Below are 18190 nucleotides of genomic sequence, written 5' to 3'. Positions count from 1 at the left end.
TTTTACTTTGGAGCAAAGTGTCAGGAAGAAGACCTGTGATTTGGAGGAGAATCCTTCAGCATGAGAAAGTGAAAGTCACTCAGTCGTGTCTGACTCTTTCTGACACTATGGACTGTAGTCCATGGAATTCTCCAGGCCAGAATACTGGAGGGGGTAGCCATTCCCTTCTCCAGGGGATCTTCCCAATCCAGGGATCGAACCCAGGTCTCCTGCATTGCAGGTGGATTCTTTACCAGCTGAGCCACAAGGGAAAACCAAGTATACTGGAATGGATAGCCTATCCCTTCTCCAGCAGATCTTCCTGATCCAGGAATCGAACTGGGGTCTCCTGCATTGCAGGTGGATTCTTTACCAACTGAGCTATCAGGGAAGCCCAAGTCAAATTAGCATGACTGTCCTCCCCAAATTTAAAATCATAGACAACTTCCTCACTGTGGCCTGCCAGCCCCTCTCCAAAATGTCCCTGGCCCACATTTTCCGTTTACTTCAGCTATCACTCCCACCCCCATCCAAGTTCTAACAGGAGGTGGGGGTGGCATTTGCCAAGTTCACTGAACTCAGAAAAGCAATGGAGGAGAAAGCATAGGACTTCCCATCAGAAGAGCCACCACCAAATGACTGTGTGACCCCGAGGGAGTCCCTTCCCCTGTGGGCCTCAGGTTCCTAATCTGTAAGTAACACCCACTCTTCACTCTTCGTGGAATCTCGTGAAGACAAAACCATGAGCCAATGGTTAAAACTGGAAGATGGAAACTACGGTGTGGGTAGTAGTTGACAGTATTCCTCTTGGCATTTTGGTCTCTGTGATGTCCCTTCACCTGGAGCTGTCAGAGCCCAGATCCACATGAAGCCCTGTAACTGGGTCTCTAGGACTATCCACAGTTGGTTGCCTGGGTTCCCTGGGAAGAGAGGGGCGTCTGTAAATGGGAGGGTTGGGGTCTGTCCCCTAATTCAGAAGCACAAAGGCCTTGAAGGAATTCCTAACTTGGATGAGAGTCAGAGGTTCAGGTTTCCTCTCTCATCACCATTCTGGCCTCCATTCTGACGTATGACAGGTTAACTGGTCCACAAGGAACAATGATGGAAGTCACAGGCTTCCACGAGGTCAGACCAGGCCAAGTAGTCTGCCTTTGGGAAGATGCATGGCTGGTTCAGATCAGATAGTTAAGAACTCACATCAGCTACCTTTCTCCTGCCTTTTGAGTCCTCAAAACTATGCAACCTGTGCTGTCTCTCAACTGTTTCGTGATAAGCAAGAAGGGAAACTGAGGTCAGGCTGAATCAGTAACCACAGTAGGCTTTAGTGATAACATCTGGACTTCCCAGATCACTAGGCCTTCTCCTGCTCTCTATCTTTTGTTCTGTATCTCCCTGACTTGTTCATATTTTATTTATTTATTTAATACATATATTTTTTTGGCCACTGCGTGGCTTTCAGGATCTTAGCTCTCCAACCAGGAACTGAACTAGTACCCAAGGCAGTGAAAGCATGGAGTCTCAACTACTGGACCACCAGGAAATTCTCTCCCTGACTTGTTCATGAACTTGAGAGTACAAGGAGTCATTCATTTCTCTATCCCCAATGTTAAGCACTGTGCCTGATACATAGTAGTCTCTGCGTCTTTCATTTATTAATTCTATAGAGCATTGTTCTAAGTGCTGGGAATACAGAGTTGAACAAGCCAGACAATGTCCCTATCCTCATGGAGTTCATATTCTAGTGAGGAAGACACACAATAAAGATGTAAACCATGACGATTATCAATAATGAAAAATGCTGAGAAGGAAATTAAGCGTTGTGATGGGGCGAGGGATGTTACTTGAGAGGTTAATGTGACAGGGAAGATCTGACATCTAAACTGAAACATGAAGGATGAAAACAGCCCGACCGGAAACATCTTGCTTAATAAATACGTGTGGCAAGAATAGACGGATTGATGGATGGATGGATGGACAGATGAACAGACAAACGAACAGGGTGGATTCTGGTGTGAATGAGAGTCACTCGGTTAATACTCAGTCCCTAGTATGATTAACACAAGAGAGGAAGGTGGGCAGGATGGGATGTAATGGGCCCCAGATTTCCAACCTAGCTCTCACCCGAGTGCGCATCGAGCAAGCGGATTGGATCCAGGGTCTGCTGGGGGGCGACCGAGAGCTCATGCCTTTCCCTTTAAGGCTGGGGCGGAAGACCGCGGTGAAGGGCCTTTGTGTCGGCGGGATAGAAATAGATCCGCCCCTTTAAGAGGGCGGAGACGCTGAGTGGCGGCGGCTTCGAACGCGGCCTAGGGAGCCAGCCCCCAGGTTCCCGACCACCCTCCTTCGGCCCCAACCTGGGTTGCAAAGAGTGCTCTCTCCGACCTCGCCCCAGAGACACTGTCGCCCGGACTCTGACCCTCCTACGTGGACCAAGGCCGAAGCCCCGGCGACCCCTGGAGTCAGGGTCTGTCCGGCCAAGCCGCGGCCCGAGCCTACTGGCGGTCGCCATGGTAATGCCGCACCTGGGACCACCCGGCCGCCGGGTCCCCCGGCCGCAGGGACCTGTCTTCCGGGTTCCAGCCTCTCCCTCGAGCGAGCTGCAGGATCGGGTTAGGGTTTCAGGGAGAGCTTGGTGGGGTCGGGACGCCTGGGCTCTAGTCAGGGCTCGGCTTGGACACTCCCGGCCCCCCAAGGAAGGTCTCTCCACCCACCTCCCTCAGGGCTTCATCTCCCAGTGTCTAGCCTTCCGTTTCACCAGGGAAGACTCCGGTTCATCCTTACGGGTGTGCTCACACGTCACGCCTCCCGGGCCCTCCCCCTCCCCCAACCATTCCAGTCTGTTTCCTGACAGTGGGCGATAGGTCTCCCTAACTGTTTTGGCAGCTGGAGTTAGGCACAGCCTTTGGCTCTAGGGTTGACAGACTTTTAATGCCGGCCACAGCAGCCCTGCTGTCCAGAAAGGAGGATCTGTGGGGACGAGGAGGGGCGGGGTAGGTGGTGGGGGGAAGTACATCCCACCCTCCCAGGACCCTAGCTTCTGGGTGTTAGATAAAAGGAAACCACTGACTTGTCTTTCAGAATCAAGGCCTCTGTGCTGGGCATGCTTGGATTTATGGTAATATCCCTTACATCTGACAAGGGTTCCCCAGGCCAAGCCTTTGGGGGTGTGGCAAAATCCTTAGACCCACAAGCCCTGTACTGGGTCTAAAGAATGACACAGGCTCCCTTGGGCAGACTTCCCTTTGCTTCCTCCCTCTTATTACAAGATTAACGCAGATGGACCTAAGGGAATTATTTTATAAGACAGGATTCTAAATCATCATCTAAGTCTTTAAGTAAACCCCATCTCTCCTCATCCTTTATTCCTTCCCCAACACGACGGGGAAAAAAAAACAGGAAACAGAAAACAGTACACCTGATGTCTTGTTAGAATTAGGAAAAAGCAGAGTGAAGACAAAATGTACTTGTAAATGGTATTTCTCCTCCAACCTCAATTGCTTTGTTTTCCTTTCAGGCATGCAATCTGCAGAAGCTGTTTGCTGTGGAAGAGGAGTTTGAAGATGAGGTAAGGAAGTGTTGGTGATCAGAGATGGCACCCAGGCCTGGAACCCAAGTTTCCTTTTACCTGACATGTGTATCATTTTTTCCTTTTTTCTCTGTGAGAGGTTGAGAGATGATGGGAAATATAAACAACCCACTTAACTGTCTTAAAAACAAATAAAAAACCAGAGAGATGAGCTGCTTGATTGTCATACCTTTAAATTATAAGGGCCTTTGCCTGGAAGCTGTGTCACGTGGATGATTGGATCCACCTTCATGATGACATACTTCATGTGGGAAGAAAGTTAATGGAGAGGCAGAGACAGCGCAGCTACTAGACAGCAGGGGACCCAGGGTCACCAACTGGCCACGTGAGCCAGGGCAAAGTGGCTTCATTCTCTGGCCTTCCATTTTCTCTGAACATGAGGGATGTTCTTCTGCCTCAAACACTCTTCCCTTCCCTCCTCTCTCTGCAGAAGATGAAGGATTAGATTAGACCTGAAGCTGGCATCTTAGAATCACCTCTGCTGAGTCCCTGCCACATACCCAATAAATCAGAATTTCTGGGGATGGGCCCAGGCAGGGGTATTTTTAATCTCTGGGTGCAGCCAGAGACCACTGAACTAGTGATCTGCAACGCTGTCTTCCCACTCAGATCTAACAGATGTAGTTTCATCTGGGTGGCCCAAAATTGTTACGTCAAATCCTTTTCAGAAAGAAACAGAATTTAAGCGAATAAAGCCCCCAGAGGTAAATTAAATCGCTTAAGAATACAACACTGAGCTTCCTTGGTGGCTCAGTGGTAAAGAGTGTACCTGTCAATGCAGAAGAGATGGTTTGATCCCTGATCTGGGAAGATCCCAGATGTTGTGGAGCAGCCAAGTCCGTGCATCACAACTATTGACCCTGTGCGTTAGGGCCGGGGAGCCACAACTACTGAGCCCACGTGCCATAACTACTGAAGCCACACGCCCTAGAGCCCCATGCTCCGCAACAAGAGAAGCTACCTCGGTGAAAAGCCTGTGCACTGCATCTAGAGTGTAGCCCCTATTCACCGCAACTAGTGAAAAGCCCACCCAGCAAAGAAGGCCCAGCAAGCTAAAACAAAAAAATACAGCATCAATAGCCAGCATCAACATTAGATGTGACTCCAGTCTAATGTACATGGAAACTACTAAACTACGTTTCTAGAATAGAGTTGCTCTGGTTTATCAGTGACAAGCCATAAATGGCTTTATCAATTATCTTTATCAATGACAAGCCAGAGCTACTTTTTGACTCCCAGTGGTTTGCTTTTAGAAAATCACTTTTAGATTTGTCTGAATGCCGAATTTATGCCTAGTGAGATGCTGCACCAGGGACCCTTGTGACAGCCACAGCCCCACACTTCCCTCCCTTTGAAGCTTTTGAAACCTGAGGTTTGAAGGGAAAAACAGACCTTTAAAAATTCCCTCTCTGGCTTGTCTCACACCCTGAGGCCCCAAGACATAGTGACAGAGGCATGTATGAGTTCCAGTCCTGGTTCTGTGAAGTTACTTAACCTCTCTGAGTCTCGATTTCTATATCCATAAAACAGGGATGATAATATACCTATTCATAGGGTCATTGTGAGAATTCATTGAGAGAATTCTGGTAAAATGTTTACATGGTACCTGGCACCCAGTGAGGTGCTTCACATGTTAGGTGTTTTGTTATCATTTGGGGACTTGATTTTTGTTTTTAAAAATAACTCAGAACTGCCAGCTTTGTCAAGGAGATATGTGTCCTTGTCTTTGGCTTTCAGCTTTGGAGATGTGTAATTACAGACTGAAAAAGTGACCCTCCTGGGTCTTACCAGGTCAAGGTAGGACTGCTAGGCTAGTAATGGAATTAAGAGTGAAGGACTCTGACAGCTCAAGTTTCTTTTCCATGACCAGTCCCTTCCCCCTTCCCAAGGCAGATGACATCATGTCGGAGAGGGAGCTCTTCAGGGAAAAAGGGCTCCATCAACTCTCAGGGTCATCAGGATTTTATTCCTGCTGTAATTCTAATATTATTATTATTACTAAGTCCTAAAGTAGTCCTGTTGGAGTATGCTAGTCTCCTGATAATACACCAAGCAGGGAAGATCCTTTCTCTAGCCTAGACAATCTAGTGCGGCAGCAGGGGGTGCGGGTGGAGGAGACCTTCCTGTCAGTTAAATCAGCAGTTCTGACTCAAAAACACCCTCAGAACAGGTCTGTTGCTCTTGAAGGTGTCAATCTCACCTTGCTTCCCAACTGGAATCCATACTTAATTTAACTTGCCTGAAAAGCTATATTTAACTTCTGCCTATTTTGCTGGATCCAAGGCCTCTTTGACTTACCAAAGACTCTGTGTGTGTGTGTGAGATGGGGGGAGGAGTGGGTTGAGGACATGAAGCAACCAGCTCCTGAGTGCACAGGCTGGACACCAGAAAGCTGATTTCCTTCAGACGGGTGTGTGCCCGGGGGAATTTGACTCCTTGGTGCCCTGGTTCCTTTGCTTCTCTTACTGTTCCAACTGCCACCACCACCACCCCTCCTCTCCCCTCCCCTTCGAGACTGAAGAGAGAGGAACTACCTGAAGACTTAGCCTTAGAATGTGTCTGGCAGAATCCTGGTGGTGGACTCTTGGGCGAGGTCAAAGGTGGTGAGAGAGTCTACAACTGCTTTATGTGTCTTGGTCTCCTGCTTGCGTGCATCTGCACACACAGACACACCACATGCCTGAAACAGTAAAAGCAGAGTGCTTCTTGATTTCCAGATGCCAAGACCCATTGTCTCTGCTTCTTTGTAGGATTTCTTGTCGGCTGTGGAGGATGCAGAGAACCAGTTTGCTGGCTCACGACCTGTAAATGCCGGGTGCCTAAGACCTGTCTCCTCCCGGCCACAGGAGGCCCAGCTGCTGCCCCGAGTCACTGCCCCAGCAGAGGCTGAGGGCCCGCCAGCCCTGGGACTCCGCCTTCCTACCTGCGGTGGGCCTAGGGCTACTGGGGATCCACCTCCCCCAGGAACAGCTCCCCTAAGGCCTGTCTCGACATCCAGCAGCTGGACTGGCAATCAGGGAAGAGTGACACTGACAGAAGTGCTCGAAGAGCCAGGAAGACCCCAGGCCTCAGCCTCCCACCCCCAGCTTACCTTCAGGAGCAAACAGCAAGTGATTGGTGGCTTCGAGGGGCCTGAACAAGATGAATTTGATAAGGTCCTGGCAAGCATGGAGCTGGAGGGGCCCAGCTTGGAGCTGCAACTTGGAGTTCACAGTGAGGCCACAGGAATCCCGCCCAGCCGTCAGCAGGAGGACTCCACGTTGGCTAAGAAGGCTCGGGTGGCTGATCTGAGCAAACCTTGTCAAAGGGGGCCTGTGCCTGCCCCCCATGTAACTGGGATCCCATCTGCCCATGATGCACCTCCGGATCCCACAATCCTCTGCAGGACTCCACAACCTCACTTGAGACCTGCTGCTGCAGGTAACTTTCCTCTCCCAGCTACCTCAGTGGTTCGTGCTCAGCCACCCCCCTGGGAAGTTTCTCCTGTGGGTCCCCCTCCTCGAACACCCCAGCCTCTCCAAGCTGCTGGCAGGCCCATTCAGAGCAGCCCTCAAAATCGTTTCCCTACTCAGCCATTCCGGTCTCCAAACACCTGTTCAAGTGGCAAACTCCGTTTTCTTAGACCACGGACTCCCAACTCAAGCTGTGCTGCTCCCTCAAAGACCAGCTGTGGACTGTTTCCTCAGGGCCCACCCCAACCCCGAACTTCAGCGTCTTCGGTCCTGTCTCCTGCCTGCACCCCAAAGGGTCCTGGTCCCGCCCCGCTCCCTCAAGCCGTTCTGCAGACGCCTATTGTCACCAACCACCTGGTGCGGCTGGTCACCGCTGCCAGCCGGACACCCCAGCAACCCACCTGCACCTCCACCCGTGCCAAGACGCGCCGCTTCCCCGGACCAGCAGGGCTCCTGCCTCACCAGGTGAGTGACAGCTTCGCTCCAGCCGGAGCCAGAGCTCCCCAGGCAGCTCCCCAGGCCGCTGGAGAGCAGCCGGGTGTGTCCCAGCCCTGCCCAATCCCAGAGGATCTTCACACCCCCAGGAAGTGGAGGAAGGAAGGGCAGGGGTTGGGGGCTTTCCAGAGTTGTGGGAGAAGTCAGAAGTGGGGAGAGCCGAATGCCTGAAAACCCACATAGATGGAGCTGCCTAAGGCTCTGAGAACAGCACAGTTTCCATTCATCTGTTGAGCACCTACTGTTTACTGGCCCCGGGGCAGGAAGACTCGTTCTCTTATAGTTACTAGGACTGGTGTGTGTTGGGCCTTTTGCTTGGACCTGAGGATACAGAAATGAACATAGAAATAGCTCTCATCCTGCAGAGCTTCCAGGGGAGTAGAGGAAGCGGACACAAAACGATTATACGTAAAAGGGACAGAGAGGGTAGAGGTCATTCCCTGGGTGCTGGGGAGACACTGGGCTCCTTGTGCTTCCCGGGTGGGCTTTGGACAGATGAATAGGAGATTTACAGAGGTGCGTGTTGGATGGCTGTGTCCTGGAGGACATTTCAGCAGTGGAAAGACAGGAGAGAGTGTGTGCAAAGGCACAGATTCTCTGGGAGGTCCATGGAACCTCTCAGTGTGGCTGGTGTGTGGGGTCACCGTGGGGCAGTTGGGGCTGAACCTGGAGTATGGATTTCAGCAGCAGTAGAGAGACAGGGTCCCTCAGACTAGTCTTAGATCCAATCCGAGATAATTGGACTCTGAGAATCTGGTCTGGCTGTGATAGGTTACCCCTTTTCCTCACATTTGAAGGGTGTTTTCTTCAATGAGAAGCGATTTCTACCCATTAACTTGCTTTTCCCTGGCACTTTAAGAGAAATCCAAGGAAGCCATGTACATTCCTCCTGGGTTGGATCCCTGTCAGGAAGGGTGAGGTCCCCGAGAAGGGGTTTGGGGAAAGCTACACTCTTACTCACTTCAGACCTCTCTATTCAGGTCATCACCCCCTTCAGGAAGCCCCGGGGTTTGTTCCTGAGCCAGCTCCAGCTTCCTCACATTTCCCCAAATGGTCCCCAAAGCATCTTTTTTGAGCTGCCAGCAAGGCTCTTGAGACTTCGTTAGGAGAGATGTAATATGTGTTAATTGTCCCTGATAGTTTCCTGAACTCATTATGTAACCCAGACAAGAAGCTGTACTTGTAAATAACAGCTGCTGAGCTTGCTCTCGCCTTCTCCTCCCCTCTCCCCTCGTAGCACAGTGGGAAAAATCTGGACGACATCATGGTTTCCACGCCCCAGACTCCGACTCATGGTGCTCTGGCAAAATTCCGGACAGAGGTAACTGACTCCATGCAAATGTTGACTTCCTGGGACTCATTTAAGAGAGAGGGATATCCTTGTGTGTTTCAGAAGCTGAGAATCAGAATCAGTGATGCTCAGCCCATTTTCTAGGGTCACACACCATAGCACGTTGAGGGACGCCCATCCTGATGCCAAAGGGATGTTAACTGATGCCATGGGTTCAGCCTTCTTTCCCAGCTAAGAAAGAATAGCTGGGAGGAGAGTGTAATAAGTATCAGGAAATTGTATCTCGGGAACCCTTCCTCTCAGGTTTCTGGGAATCAAGCTGGGAAGCTTGTGCCTTCACCTTGCCTCTGGTGGGTTCCCTCTTGGTGGGTGAGACTCAGCCTCCCTCCTCCCAGGGATTCTGGTTGACCTGCTCTGTCCCCCAGACCCACTTTTGCTTTTAATTCTCTCTAGAAGTTTTTCTCTTTTGCTATAGCTCTGTATATCCACCAATCCATTTCAGCTCCAAAACAGTAAATACTCATCTGAATTTAAAGCATTTTTTAATATACCAAGGTGTACAGTTAAAGCCAGAGGCATCTCAAGTAGAATATAATTGGTTTCAAAATTGCCTGGAAGCCTATAAATGTATGTGGGGACTCCCTAGCCCTAAGACTTTTCGAGTTCATTACAAGGGACAAGCGTAGCTAGCCTTTTGCATTAATATAATTAAAGTCAGGTCCTGATTTAAAATAAACTAAGTTACAGAGCACCTTTGCTCTTGTTTCTCAGTGAAAGATGCGCTATGCAGCGAGTTTTCACATACCCTTTTCTGAACCTTGAGATAAACGAAGGGAGAAAGCATGGCCACCGTGCTGCCGGGAGTTCACCCTTGCTCCCCCGCCCTCCGTCCCAGCTCAGTCGGGGTCTCTAGCAAAGTGGACCTGTGAAACCCAGGCTGCCCTTCTGCTCCGTTGTGCCAGGTTGTTACCAGTTCCCAGGCATCGGTGGAGGAGGACTTTGGACGAGGGCCCTGGCTGACCATGAAATCTACTCTGGGTCTGGATGAGAGAGATCCTGCTTGCTTCCTCTGTACCTACAGCATCATCATGGTGCTGCGAAAGGTAAGGGTTCTGGATGCTGAGACCCAGAGGAAAGGCCGTTTTTATATCTCTCCCAACCTTCCCTGCTCCACCTTAGGAAAGGGGCACTCTGTTTGCTCCTTCCTACCCTAGGCCTGTCTCTGAGCAGCAGCATGAAGATACCATTGGGTTGTATCTTCCACTCACCTACCTTTTCACTGCCATCCACAGTGGCAGGCACAGGCAGAAGTGGGTTACGGGCATGTCTCCATACATCTGAGTCCTGAATGGGGTAGGGTAAGCACACTGCTCCCCTTAGAGCTCCCCATAGGTCAGAAGTCACGTGCAGATGACTAACGAACGTGTGCTAACATGTTCTTGCCTGTGGTCTATGTGATAGAGAGCTATATAAATATATACACATAAATACATAAGAGAAAGGAGGCAGGGGAAAGAAATGAAGGACCTGCCAGCTTCAAATCTGCCAGTGGGAGATGGGCTGAGCCCTTTAAACTGCCCCTTGGCCCTCCACAAAGGAAGATCATCACCACCCCCACCCCTCCCCAGGTTGCCCTGGCTCACTTGGGAACCTTACAGATGGGACATGGCTGGCTCAGCAAATGCCTCTCCTTGTAACCAGGCAGCCCTGAAGCAGCTTCCTGGGAACAAAGTCCCCAACATGGCGGTGATGATCAAGTCCCTGACTCGGAGCGCAATGGACGCCAGCGCGGTTTTCAAGGACCCCACAGGTGAGGAGTTAGGTTCTGGTGTCTGATGGGTGGCCCCATTGAGGTCAGCAGGTGAAGAGGAGCCACCCTCTGCACTCACAGTTAGGAAAACTGAGGCAGTGAGCCACCTACTTCCCAGCTGGGCCCAGACCGGGCACTGTGCTGCCCTTGACCCTGAGACTGATGGGCGGCGTGGTGTTTGCAGGAGAGATGCAGGGCACGGTGCACAGGTTGCTGCTGGAGACGCGCCAGAATGAGCTGAAGCCTGGCTCAGTGCTGCTGCTCAAGCAGGTACTCTCCCCCTCCTTCCATGGAGAAAGCCCCAGTTATCGCTCTGATTCCCTGCCCTCCCAGGCCCCAGGCAGAGAGTAACTGCACTGGTGCTGGACCCTGGCTTACTGGAGCCGAGTAAAGGCCCGACCTCCATCCTTCAGGGGGTGGCTGGTAGTGGGAGTGGTCTGTGAAGAGCCAGGGGTGGGTAAGTGGTTCTACTCTGGCACCAGGGCTGAGGCAGGAGTGATTTCTGTGATCCTGGTGCAGAGGTCAACAAGGGAGAGGTAGGCGCGACCAGGTGGCCATCGGTGCTCTGTCAGGACACTGGACCCCCCACCCACCCCTTCTCTCCTCCAGATCGGAGTGTTTTCTCCTTCACTCCGAAACCACTACCTCAACGTGACTCCCAACAACCTGGTCCATGTTTATAGTCCAGATTCTGGAGACGGGAACATCCTCAAGCCATCTCAGTCCTTCCCCAAGGTAAGAGGAGCAGGATGGAGGAGGGATGGATAGAGCCGCTCTCCACCTGGACCTTCTGGTTTCTTCCCTTCCTTCACCCTGGGGAACAGGGATGTGAGTTGGACAGTTGCCCTAAGGTGAAAAGATGCCTTTGGGGACAGGGCCATCGCCTCCTGTCCCTGGTTCAGCCACCTGCCAGATGGCACGGTAACAGGACCTAGAGGAGCAGCTGGCTTCTGAGTGATCCCTGAGTGTCTGATGGCAGACTTGAACATCACAGAGCATGGGAGTTATTTGAGAACTAACCAAGGTGATAGTCCACAAGGGGGCGGGGCCCTCACTGAGTGACTGAGGGTTGGACTTGCTGCAGGTGGCTGTGCAGAGAACAGACAGCTACAGATGGTCTGTCGGGTGAGCCAGCCCTTGCTCGGCATCTTTGCCCCTGCTTTCCACCTCTGCTAGGTGAGGGGACACCAGCCCAGAATGCCTTTGGGAACCAAGGAAGACTGAGTTCCAGGCAGCTCCACTCCAGGGTGAGGGTGCAGAGCCCGGCCTTGACTTGGCACACAGTGTCCTCTCTGTGGCCACCTGCACCTTCCTGGGATCCTGGGTTGTTGGCTTGGCCTGGCCTTGGGGTCAGGAGACCTGGGTCATGTCCCTGCTCTGCTGGAAATTTGTAACATGACCTTGGGCAAGTTCTGTCCCTTCCCCTGCTGTTGATTTGTCTATAAAGCGAGTCTATAAAGTTATATTCAATGACGTCTAGTCAAGTTATGCTTTTAGCTCTAACTTGCTACTTCTCATCTTTCTCCCTAACCTTCTACATTCTCTCAGTATCATCCCTTTCTAACAAAGCATCTCGATTTCCTTTTAAATTTCAAGTCACCCCTGGACTTCCCTGGTGGTCCAGTGGTTAGGATTCCATGCTTCCACTGCAGGGGGCACAAGTTCAGTCTCTGGTGAAGTAACTTAAGATCCTGCAAGCCAAATTGCATGCCCCCCCAAAAAAAAAATCCAAGTCATCCATATTGTTGAAAAAAAATTGAAATGGTACAGAATAAAGAAACATAAAACTGACCCTTCCCTGTTTGCATTCCCTAGGGCTAACAATGGTTAACAGGTTTAATTACTAATTTTAATTACCTATTCATATATTAGCTATTTGGGGGGTTGTTAACAGCTTGTTGTTAATTCCAGCCTAACTCCTTAGTATATTTCTGAACGGCCTCTTCACTGTCTGCTCCAGTTATAGAGATCCCTAAAAGATCAGAAACGAACTGAATTAGAAAAGAAAATCAACCAAAAAGGTTGTTTTTGTTCTATTTATTTATTTTAAAATTATCTGCTCTTTGGGGTGTTTGGTATTTCAGCTACCTCACCAGCGTGGGCTGTGTGACTGGCCACTGTCGCATTCCTCTGTCCTGTCTTTCCTGAGCCCCCACCAATTCCTTTGAGCTTGTCTGGGTGGAGATGGTACTGTCCAGAGAGATTTCAGGGTCACGGGTATTGGTAACCAGATCCTCTGTCCCCAGGATCTCGGAAGCTTCCATGAAAGCCTCCAGCAAGAGAGTGAGAAGCCTGGGAAAGGCCTCCAAACAGCACAGAACCCAGAGGCAGGGGCATCCCCCGAGAAAGAACTCCCAGAAGCAGGTAAGAACATCAGTCCAAGTCTACCCAGGAACCAAAAAGATTCTCCTTCTATTTTCTCTTAAATAACTCAGGCAGATTGTCCTGGCTGCATCTTGTTCCTCCTCCCGTGAATCTTTGGATCTTACAGAAATTAGATGTGGTGTCTTTCCTGGCAAGGCTGCAGGCCACAAACTAATTAACACAAAGAATGTAATCCTCAGCTCCCGCGTTTCCAGGCCATGTGCTGTTAGCCACAGGGAGGAGATAGACTGGCGCCAGCCTTGAGTCTTCTGTGGGCTGATGGCTAAACCACAGAGGCAGATTTCTCTATCCTGACAAAGCTCCGAGGTCCTCCAGGTGGTGCTAAGGGGTCCATCATCCCCGTGGTCAGGCTGGGACCAGGATACAGACCTGAGAGGCCCAAATACAAACCTCTTCCTGGAGGACCAACTTGTTTCTCAGGAGGGAGCCTCACCCAGGTGATGCTAACACAGTCCAGGTCTGGTCCTTAGCTCTTGGATCCCATAAATGCAACCCTCATGGGATTATGGGTAGGTGTCTCCATGTTAACCAAATTCACAGTAAACCATGGATAAGCCACAGAGCCCATTTATTTATATTGTATGAAAAAGTATCTACCCCATGTGCTGGAATCTTCTCTAGAATCTTCCACTATCTCCTTGTAAGTCAGCTTGAGGACAAGCCAAACCCTCCTCAGAAGGTTGCTGGTGGTCATGGAATAAGAGTGAGGCATGCTGCCTGTAGAATGTTGTGGTTGGTGTCACATCTCCAGAGTAGGGACAGACCTGCCTGGCAGGCAGCTGCTGGTGGTGGCCAGGCAGCACTGGGAGACACAGATGCGGATTCCTGCTCTGAGTCCCATTCTCCTTGACTCACACTGGCTACTCACTCCCCTTCATTTACCCTAGTGTTTCTCCAGAAAGTGTAGCTAGTGAGCGGCAACTTTTTTGTTAAAATCAAATTCCAGTCCTACTTCCCCTGGGTACAATGCTGGTCACCCTAGTTAAATTTAAATGCCCCCAAACTGACTTCTGGGCTCCCCAGGTGGCACAGTGGTAAAGAATCTGCCTGCCAATGCAGGAGACGTGGGTCTGATCCCTGGGTTGGAAAGATCTCCTGGAATAGGAGATGGCAACCCATTCCAGTATTCTTGCCTGGAAAATTCCATGGACAGGGAAGCCTGGCGGGCTACAGTCCATAAGGTCACAAAGACTCCAACACGACTGAGCATGCGCACAGACCGACTTCTGCCCTTCTAGCAGCAGTGTTTATCCAGTGCTCTGTGCCAGACTGAGAGCTGGCCTCTGCAGGTAGAGTTTCCAGCCTGACTGACGCAGGGCTGCCTGATTCCGTCCATTCAGCGGGCGTTTTCTAGTTGGAAGCCGTGGCTCTGGCGTCAAATGGATGCGTACTTGGGCAAGTTGTTGACCTCTTTAAACCCTGTTCTCTTGGGCAAAGTAAGGATTGTAACAGGAACCACCACGAGATGCGCTCTGCAGGGGCCCTGTGAGGCTGAAGTGAAGTGATGAGTGTAACGTGTGCGGGCCTGTGCCTGGCACCAGTGTGCCCCCAGTAGATGTTAGCTGCTCTTGCTCACAGTCACAGCAGCAGTGGGGGTTACTGAGGTCAGCTCTCTCCAGCTTCTCAGGCAGAAGTACCCATCCGAGAACTGTAGTCAGGACAGTTACTCCCGTCCCCTTGGCTCACAGAGGCGCTTTGGGGGAGGGGACGGTGATGTCTCCCACCATGCAGAGTGCAGGTGAGAGACCAAGTGAATGAGCTCTGTGATTCTGAGCATATCTAAGGCTTTTCCCCTTCTTCCTCCCTCTGTCCAATCACGGCTGCACTGGGAGACCTCCGACGCCTTTCTGCTCAGGCGCTGTGTTTCAGGATGGAAAGAAGAACCATGGAGGCCCAGGGGGAGCCCCTTTCTTTGCAGAGTGACCGCGGCATTTTGCCTCTGCCTTTTGTTGAGTGTGGGAAGCAGAAAGGAGATGGAAGTCAGGCCAGCCTCAGGCCCATCAATGTGAGGACCACTGCCCAGAGAGCCCCCTCCCTAACTGCAGCCGGGTTCAGATCCCCCTGAAGGGTGGGAGCTTCAGCTCTGAGTCACACAGAGGCCTCAGGTTATCACTGAGTCTCCCCACCCTCCCTATCCTCGCCTGCAGATGACCTGGATGGACTTCTGAGCGAGCTCCCCGAAGACTTCTTCTGTGGGACCAGCAATTGGGACCGCCCCAAGGCAGGGCACCCGCCGTGAGCCGGCAGCCTCTCAGCAGCATGGCAGAGCTCTGGCTGTGTCTGCTCACATGCCTGGGAGAGAGGAGGACCAGCACAGCTGGAGAGCAGAGTTCTGGGACCTCTTTGGTTGTTCCCACCCTGGACACTTTACCCAAGAACACCCTTGTCCCTCGGATTCTGCACTGTCATCACTTTGGGTCTTCCCTTGGCAAGCGGAACTCTGCTCGGGATTGGATCTACTGTCCTCTAAGCCCTTGGGTACACATTCCTTCTCGTCCTCCAACAGGGAAGGTGTGTCACTGTCCCACCTCGGCTTGACTTTAGAGGATGCTGGGCCTGGTTCCTTGACTCCCTAGTCCCAGGACAGCGGAGGAGCCAAAAGAAGCCACACCATAGCAGTGGCGATCTGTCCCTCTGGACAAGGAAGGAACACACACAGGCTTCCCTCTGCTTTGTCTCTTGAGGCCTGTAGCTGCCCAGCTCACCTGTGTCCAGGGCTCCAAGGTGCGGGGGCATGGGTGTGGCTGGGGCATCTTATTCTGAAATAAAAGCAGCCAACTGCTTCACCCGCCTCCCTCTCTTTCCCACCCTCCCAGCTCCTTGTCCTGTCTGCCCTCCCCCTGGTGCCTTGGCCTGGACAGAGCCAAAGCTACTCATCTTCTTTCTCTTTTTTCTTATAGACTTTTATTTATTTATTTATTTTTGCTGCACTGGGTCTTAGTTGTAGCACACAGGATCTTTAGTTCCAGCATGTGAACTTTTAGCTGCAGCACGTGGAATCTAGTTTCCCAACTAGGGATCAATCTCAGGCCGTCTGCATTGGGAGCTCAGAGTCTTAGCCACTGGACCACCAGAGAAGTCCCTGTAAACCTTTTCTTTTAGACAGTTTTAGATTTACAGGATTATTGTAGAAATGTTACAGGGAGTTCTCCTATACCTCACAACCAGTCTAAGAGCCAGTATTGACTCATTATTAACTGAACTCTATGCTTTATTGACATTAAACCAGTTTTCCCCTAATATTCTCTTTCTCTTCCAGGATCCCACATTACAATTAGTCATCTTGTCCGTATAGACTTCTCTTGGCTGTGGTAATTTCTCAAACTTTCCTTGTTTCTTAATGACCATGACAGCTTCCAGGAGCACAGGTCTCGCCTCTTGTCGGATGCCCCTCTATTGGAATTTGTCTGGTGTGTTTTCATGATTAGACGAGGGTTATGTGTTTGGGAGAGGAAGAGCACAAAGGTGAGCTCCTGTTCTCATCGTATCATATCAAGGGTTGGTGTTGACCTTGATCACCTGGCTGAGATAGGGTTTGTCAGGTTTGGTCAGGTTTGTCTGCTGTCAAGTTACTCTTTTTCTCCCTTTTCATACGATACCCTTTGGAAGGAAGTCACTTTGCCGCCCACACTTAAGGAGTGAGGGGTTAAGTTCTGCCTCTTGAAGGGCAGAATATCTACATGGATGATTTGAAATTCTGCGTGGAAGATTGGTCTGTTTTCCCTTATTTTTTGTTCAGTCACCCATTTATTATCAGTATGGACTCATGGATATTTATTTTATACTTTGGGTTAGAGTCCACTACTATTTTATTCTGTTGCCAAGCAACTCTTTGCCACTGTAGATTCTCTGTACCACCTTGAAGGCAAGAATTGGACAAGGGTCATGGGTGGGGTATAAAAGATCTAATTACACCAAGTAACCAGCCAACTTTGTTTTCCTTTATGGAATGAAGGGAAAAGAGGAAGATGCTCTCAACATATGGTTGAGGGGATGTGAGCCCAGTTTGATGGCCAGCTTTGCATGCCTCGGCTTTCACCAGGCAGCTGTGAGTCAGGGCCTCCAATGGACTTGGCATGGCTCTGGGGAAGGCGTTATTCTGTTTCCAGAGATCCCATGGATTCCAGTCTCAAAGCTGAAGGGAGCAAGTGCCTTAGGAGCTCCATGTTTACCTGGCGGCTGGTGGCAGTGGGACTCTGTTCTAGAAGGCTGTTGTGGCCCAAGCCCAGGAACAGGCAGGAGCCAATTCACCAGCTCTGCCCTTTCACACTCTCACTAAGTCTTCTTGCTTGAACACCTACCTGAGGTGGTTGGATGGCTTCACCGATTCAATGGACATGAATTTGGGCAAACTCCAGGAAATGGTGAGGGACCAGGAAGCCTAGAGGGCTGTAGTCCATGGGTTCAGGAAGAGTCAGACACGACTTGATGACTGAATAACACCTGAGCACACCACGTACTGCCTTCTCTTCCCCCACTGCTAACTCCCCAGCTCTGCCTCTCTAGCTTAGATCTGGGCCAGAGCCCTTCTATTCCAGTGGTCTTCGTGCACCTAAACCACCCGTTCCCCCGGCCTGTGTACCCATCCCCCCTCAGCCCCTTGGAGCTCTGTTCTTCACTCTTTTTTTTTTTTTCAAAAATATGGAACGCTTCACGAATTTGCGTGTCATCCTTGCGCAGGGGCCATGCTAATCTTCTCTGTATCGTTCCAACCTTAGTATATGTGCTGCCGAAGCGAGCACCTGTTCTTCACTCTTAACCATCCTAACAGATGTCCTGGTTTCTTGTGTACTCCATAACCCCACAGGCTCTGAGCTCCCAGAAGGCAGGCTGGGTATCCAGTCACCTGGCCCTGTTTCTGCCAGTAAAACGGCTCCCTGTAGGTTCATGTGTGGGTTGAAGTAAAGGCCTCTGGAAGTTAATGTTGCGCATAGTTTTTCTGCCCTCAGGAAGTTAAGGCTAAGGACAGGACACGCAACTTATAGTGTCTTTGGGGACTGAGCTGTAGTCAGCACCTTCAGGCCTGTGGCAAGAGGGCTGCAGAGAGGCTGGGGAGGTCAGCGCAGCCTCAGGCCCTGCTCACAATGACTACTGTGAACCTTGGAGAAGGCCCCTCTTGGCCCCACCCACCTTGCCAGCTCCCAACCCTGGGAACCCAGCTGTGGGTGCTCAGCCGGGCGTTGGTGGGGCAA

General features: G+C 51.0%; 1 protein-coding gene and 1 non-coding gene across 2 annotated transcripts; one reads left to right on the top strand and one right to left on the bottom strand.

Annotated features, from left to right (window-relative positions):
- Positions 1 to 2259: 2259 nt before the first annotated feature.
- HROB (homologous recombination factor with OB-fold) lies at positions 2260 to 15936 on the top strand. The gene is made up of 10 exons (XM_043467231.1): positions 2260 to 2489; positions 3494 to 3544; positions 6316 to 7482; positions 8750 to 8833; positions 9766 to 9906; positions 10505 to 10613; positions 10798 to 10883; positions 11223 to 11348; positions 12860 to 12977; positions 15146 to 15936. Exons 1-10 carry the CDS (start codon positions 2487 to 2489, stop codon positions 15235 to 15237), a joined length of 1977 nt encoding a protein of 658 aa, XP_043323166.1. The 5' UTR covers positions 2260 to 2486; the 3' UTR covers positions 15238 to 15936.
- A 1697-nt stretch (positions 15937 to 17633) lies between these two features.
- On the bottom strand, positions 17634 to 17740 carry LOC122424985. Its single transcript, XR_006264641.1, has one exon. It is a non-coding gene; the product is annotated as a U6 spliceosomal RNA (small nuclear RNA).
- Between the last annotated feature and the right edge of the window lie 450 nt (positions 17741 to 18190).

Source organism: Cervus canadensis, chromosome 1, assembly GCF_019320065.1.
Source record: "Cervus canadensis isolate Bull #8, Minnesota chromosome 1, ASM1932006v1, whole genome shotgun sequence".
In the NCBI taxonomy this organism is placed as follows: Eukaryota; Metazoa; Chordata; class Mammalia; order Artiodactyla; family Cervidae; genus Cervus; species Cervus canadensis.
Note: the sequence above shows the minus strand (reverse complement) of the source record. Positions and strands in the feature narration are given on the sequence as shown.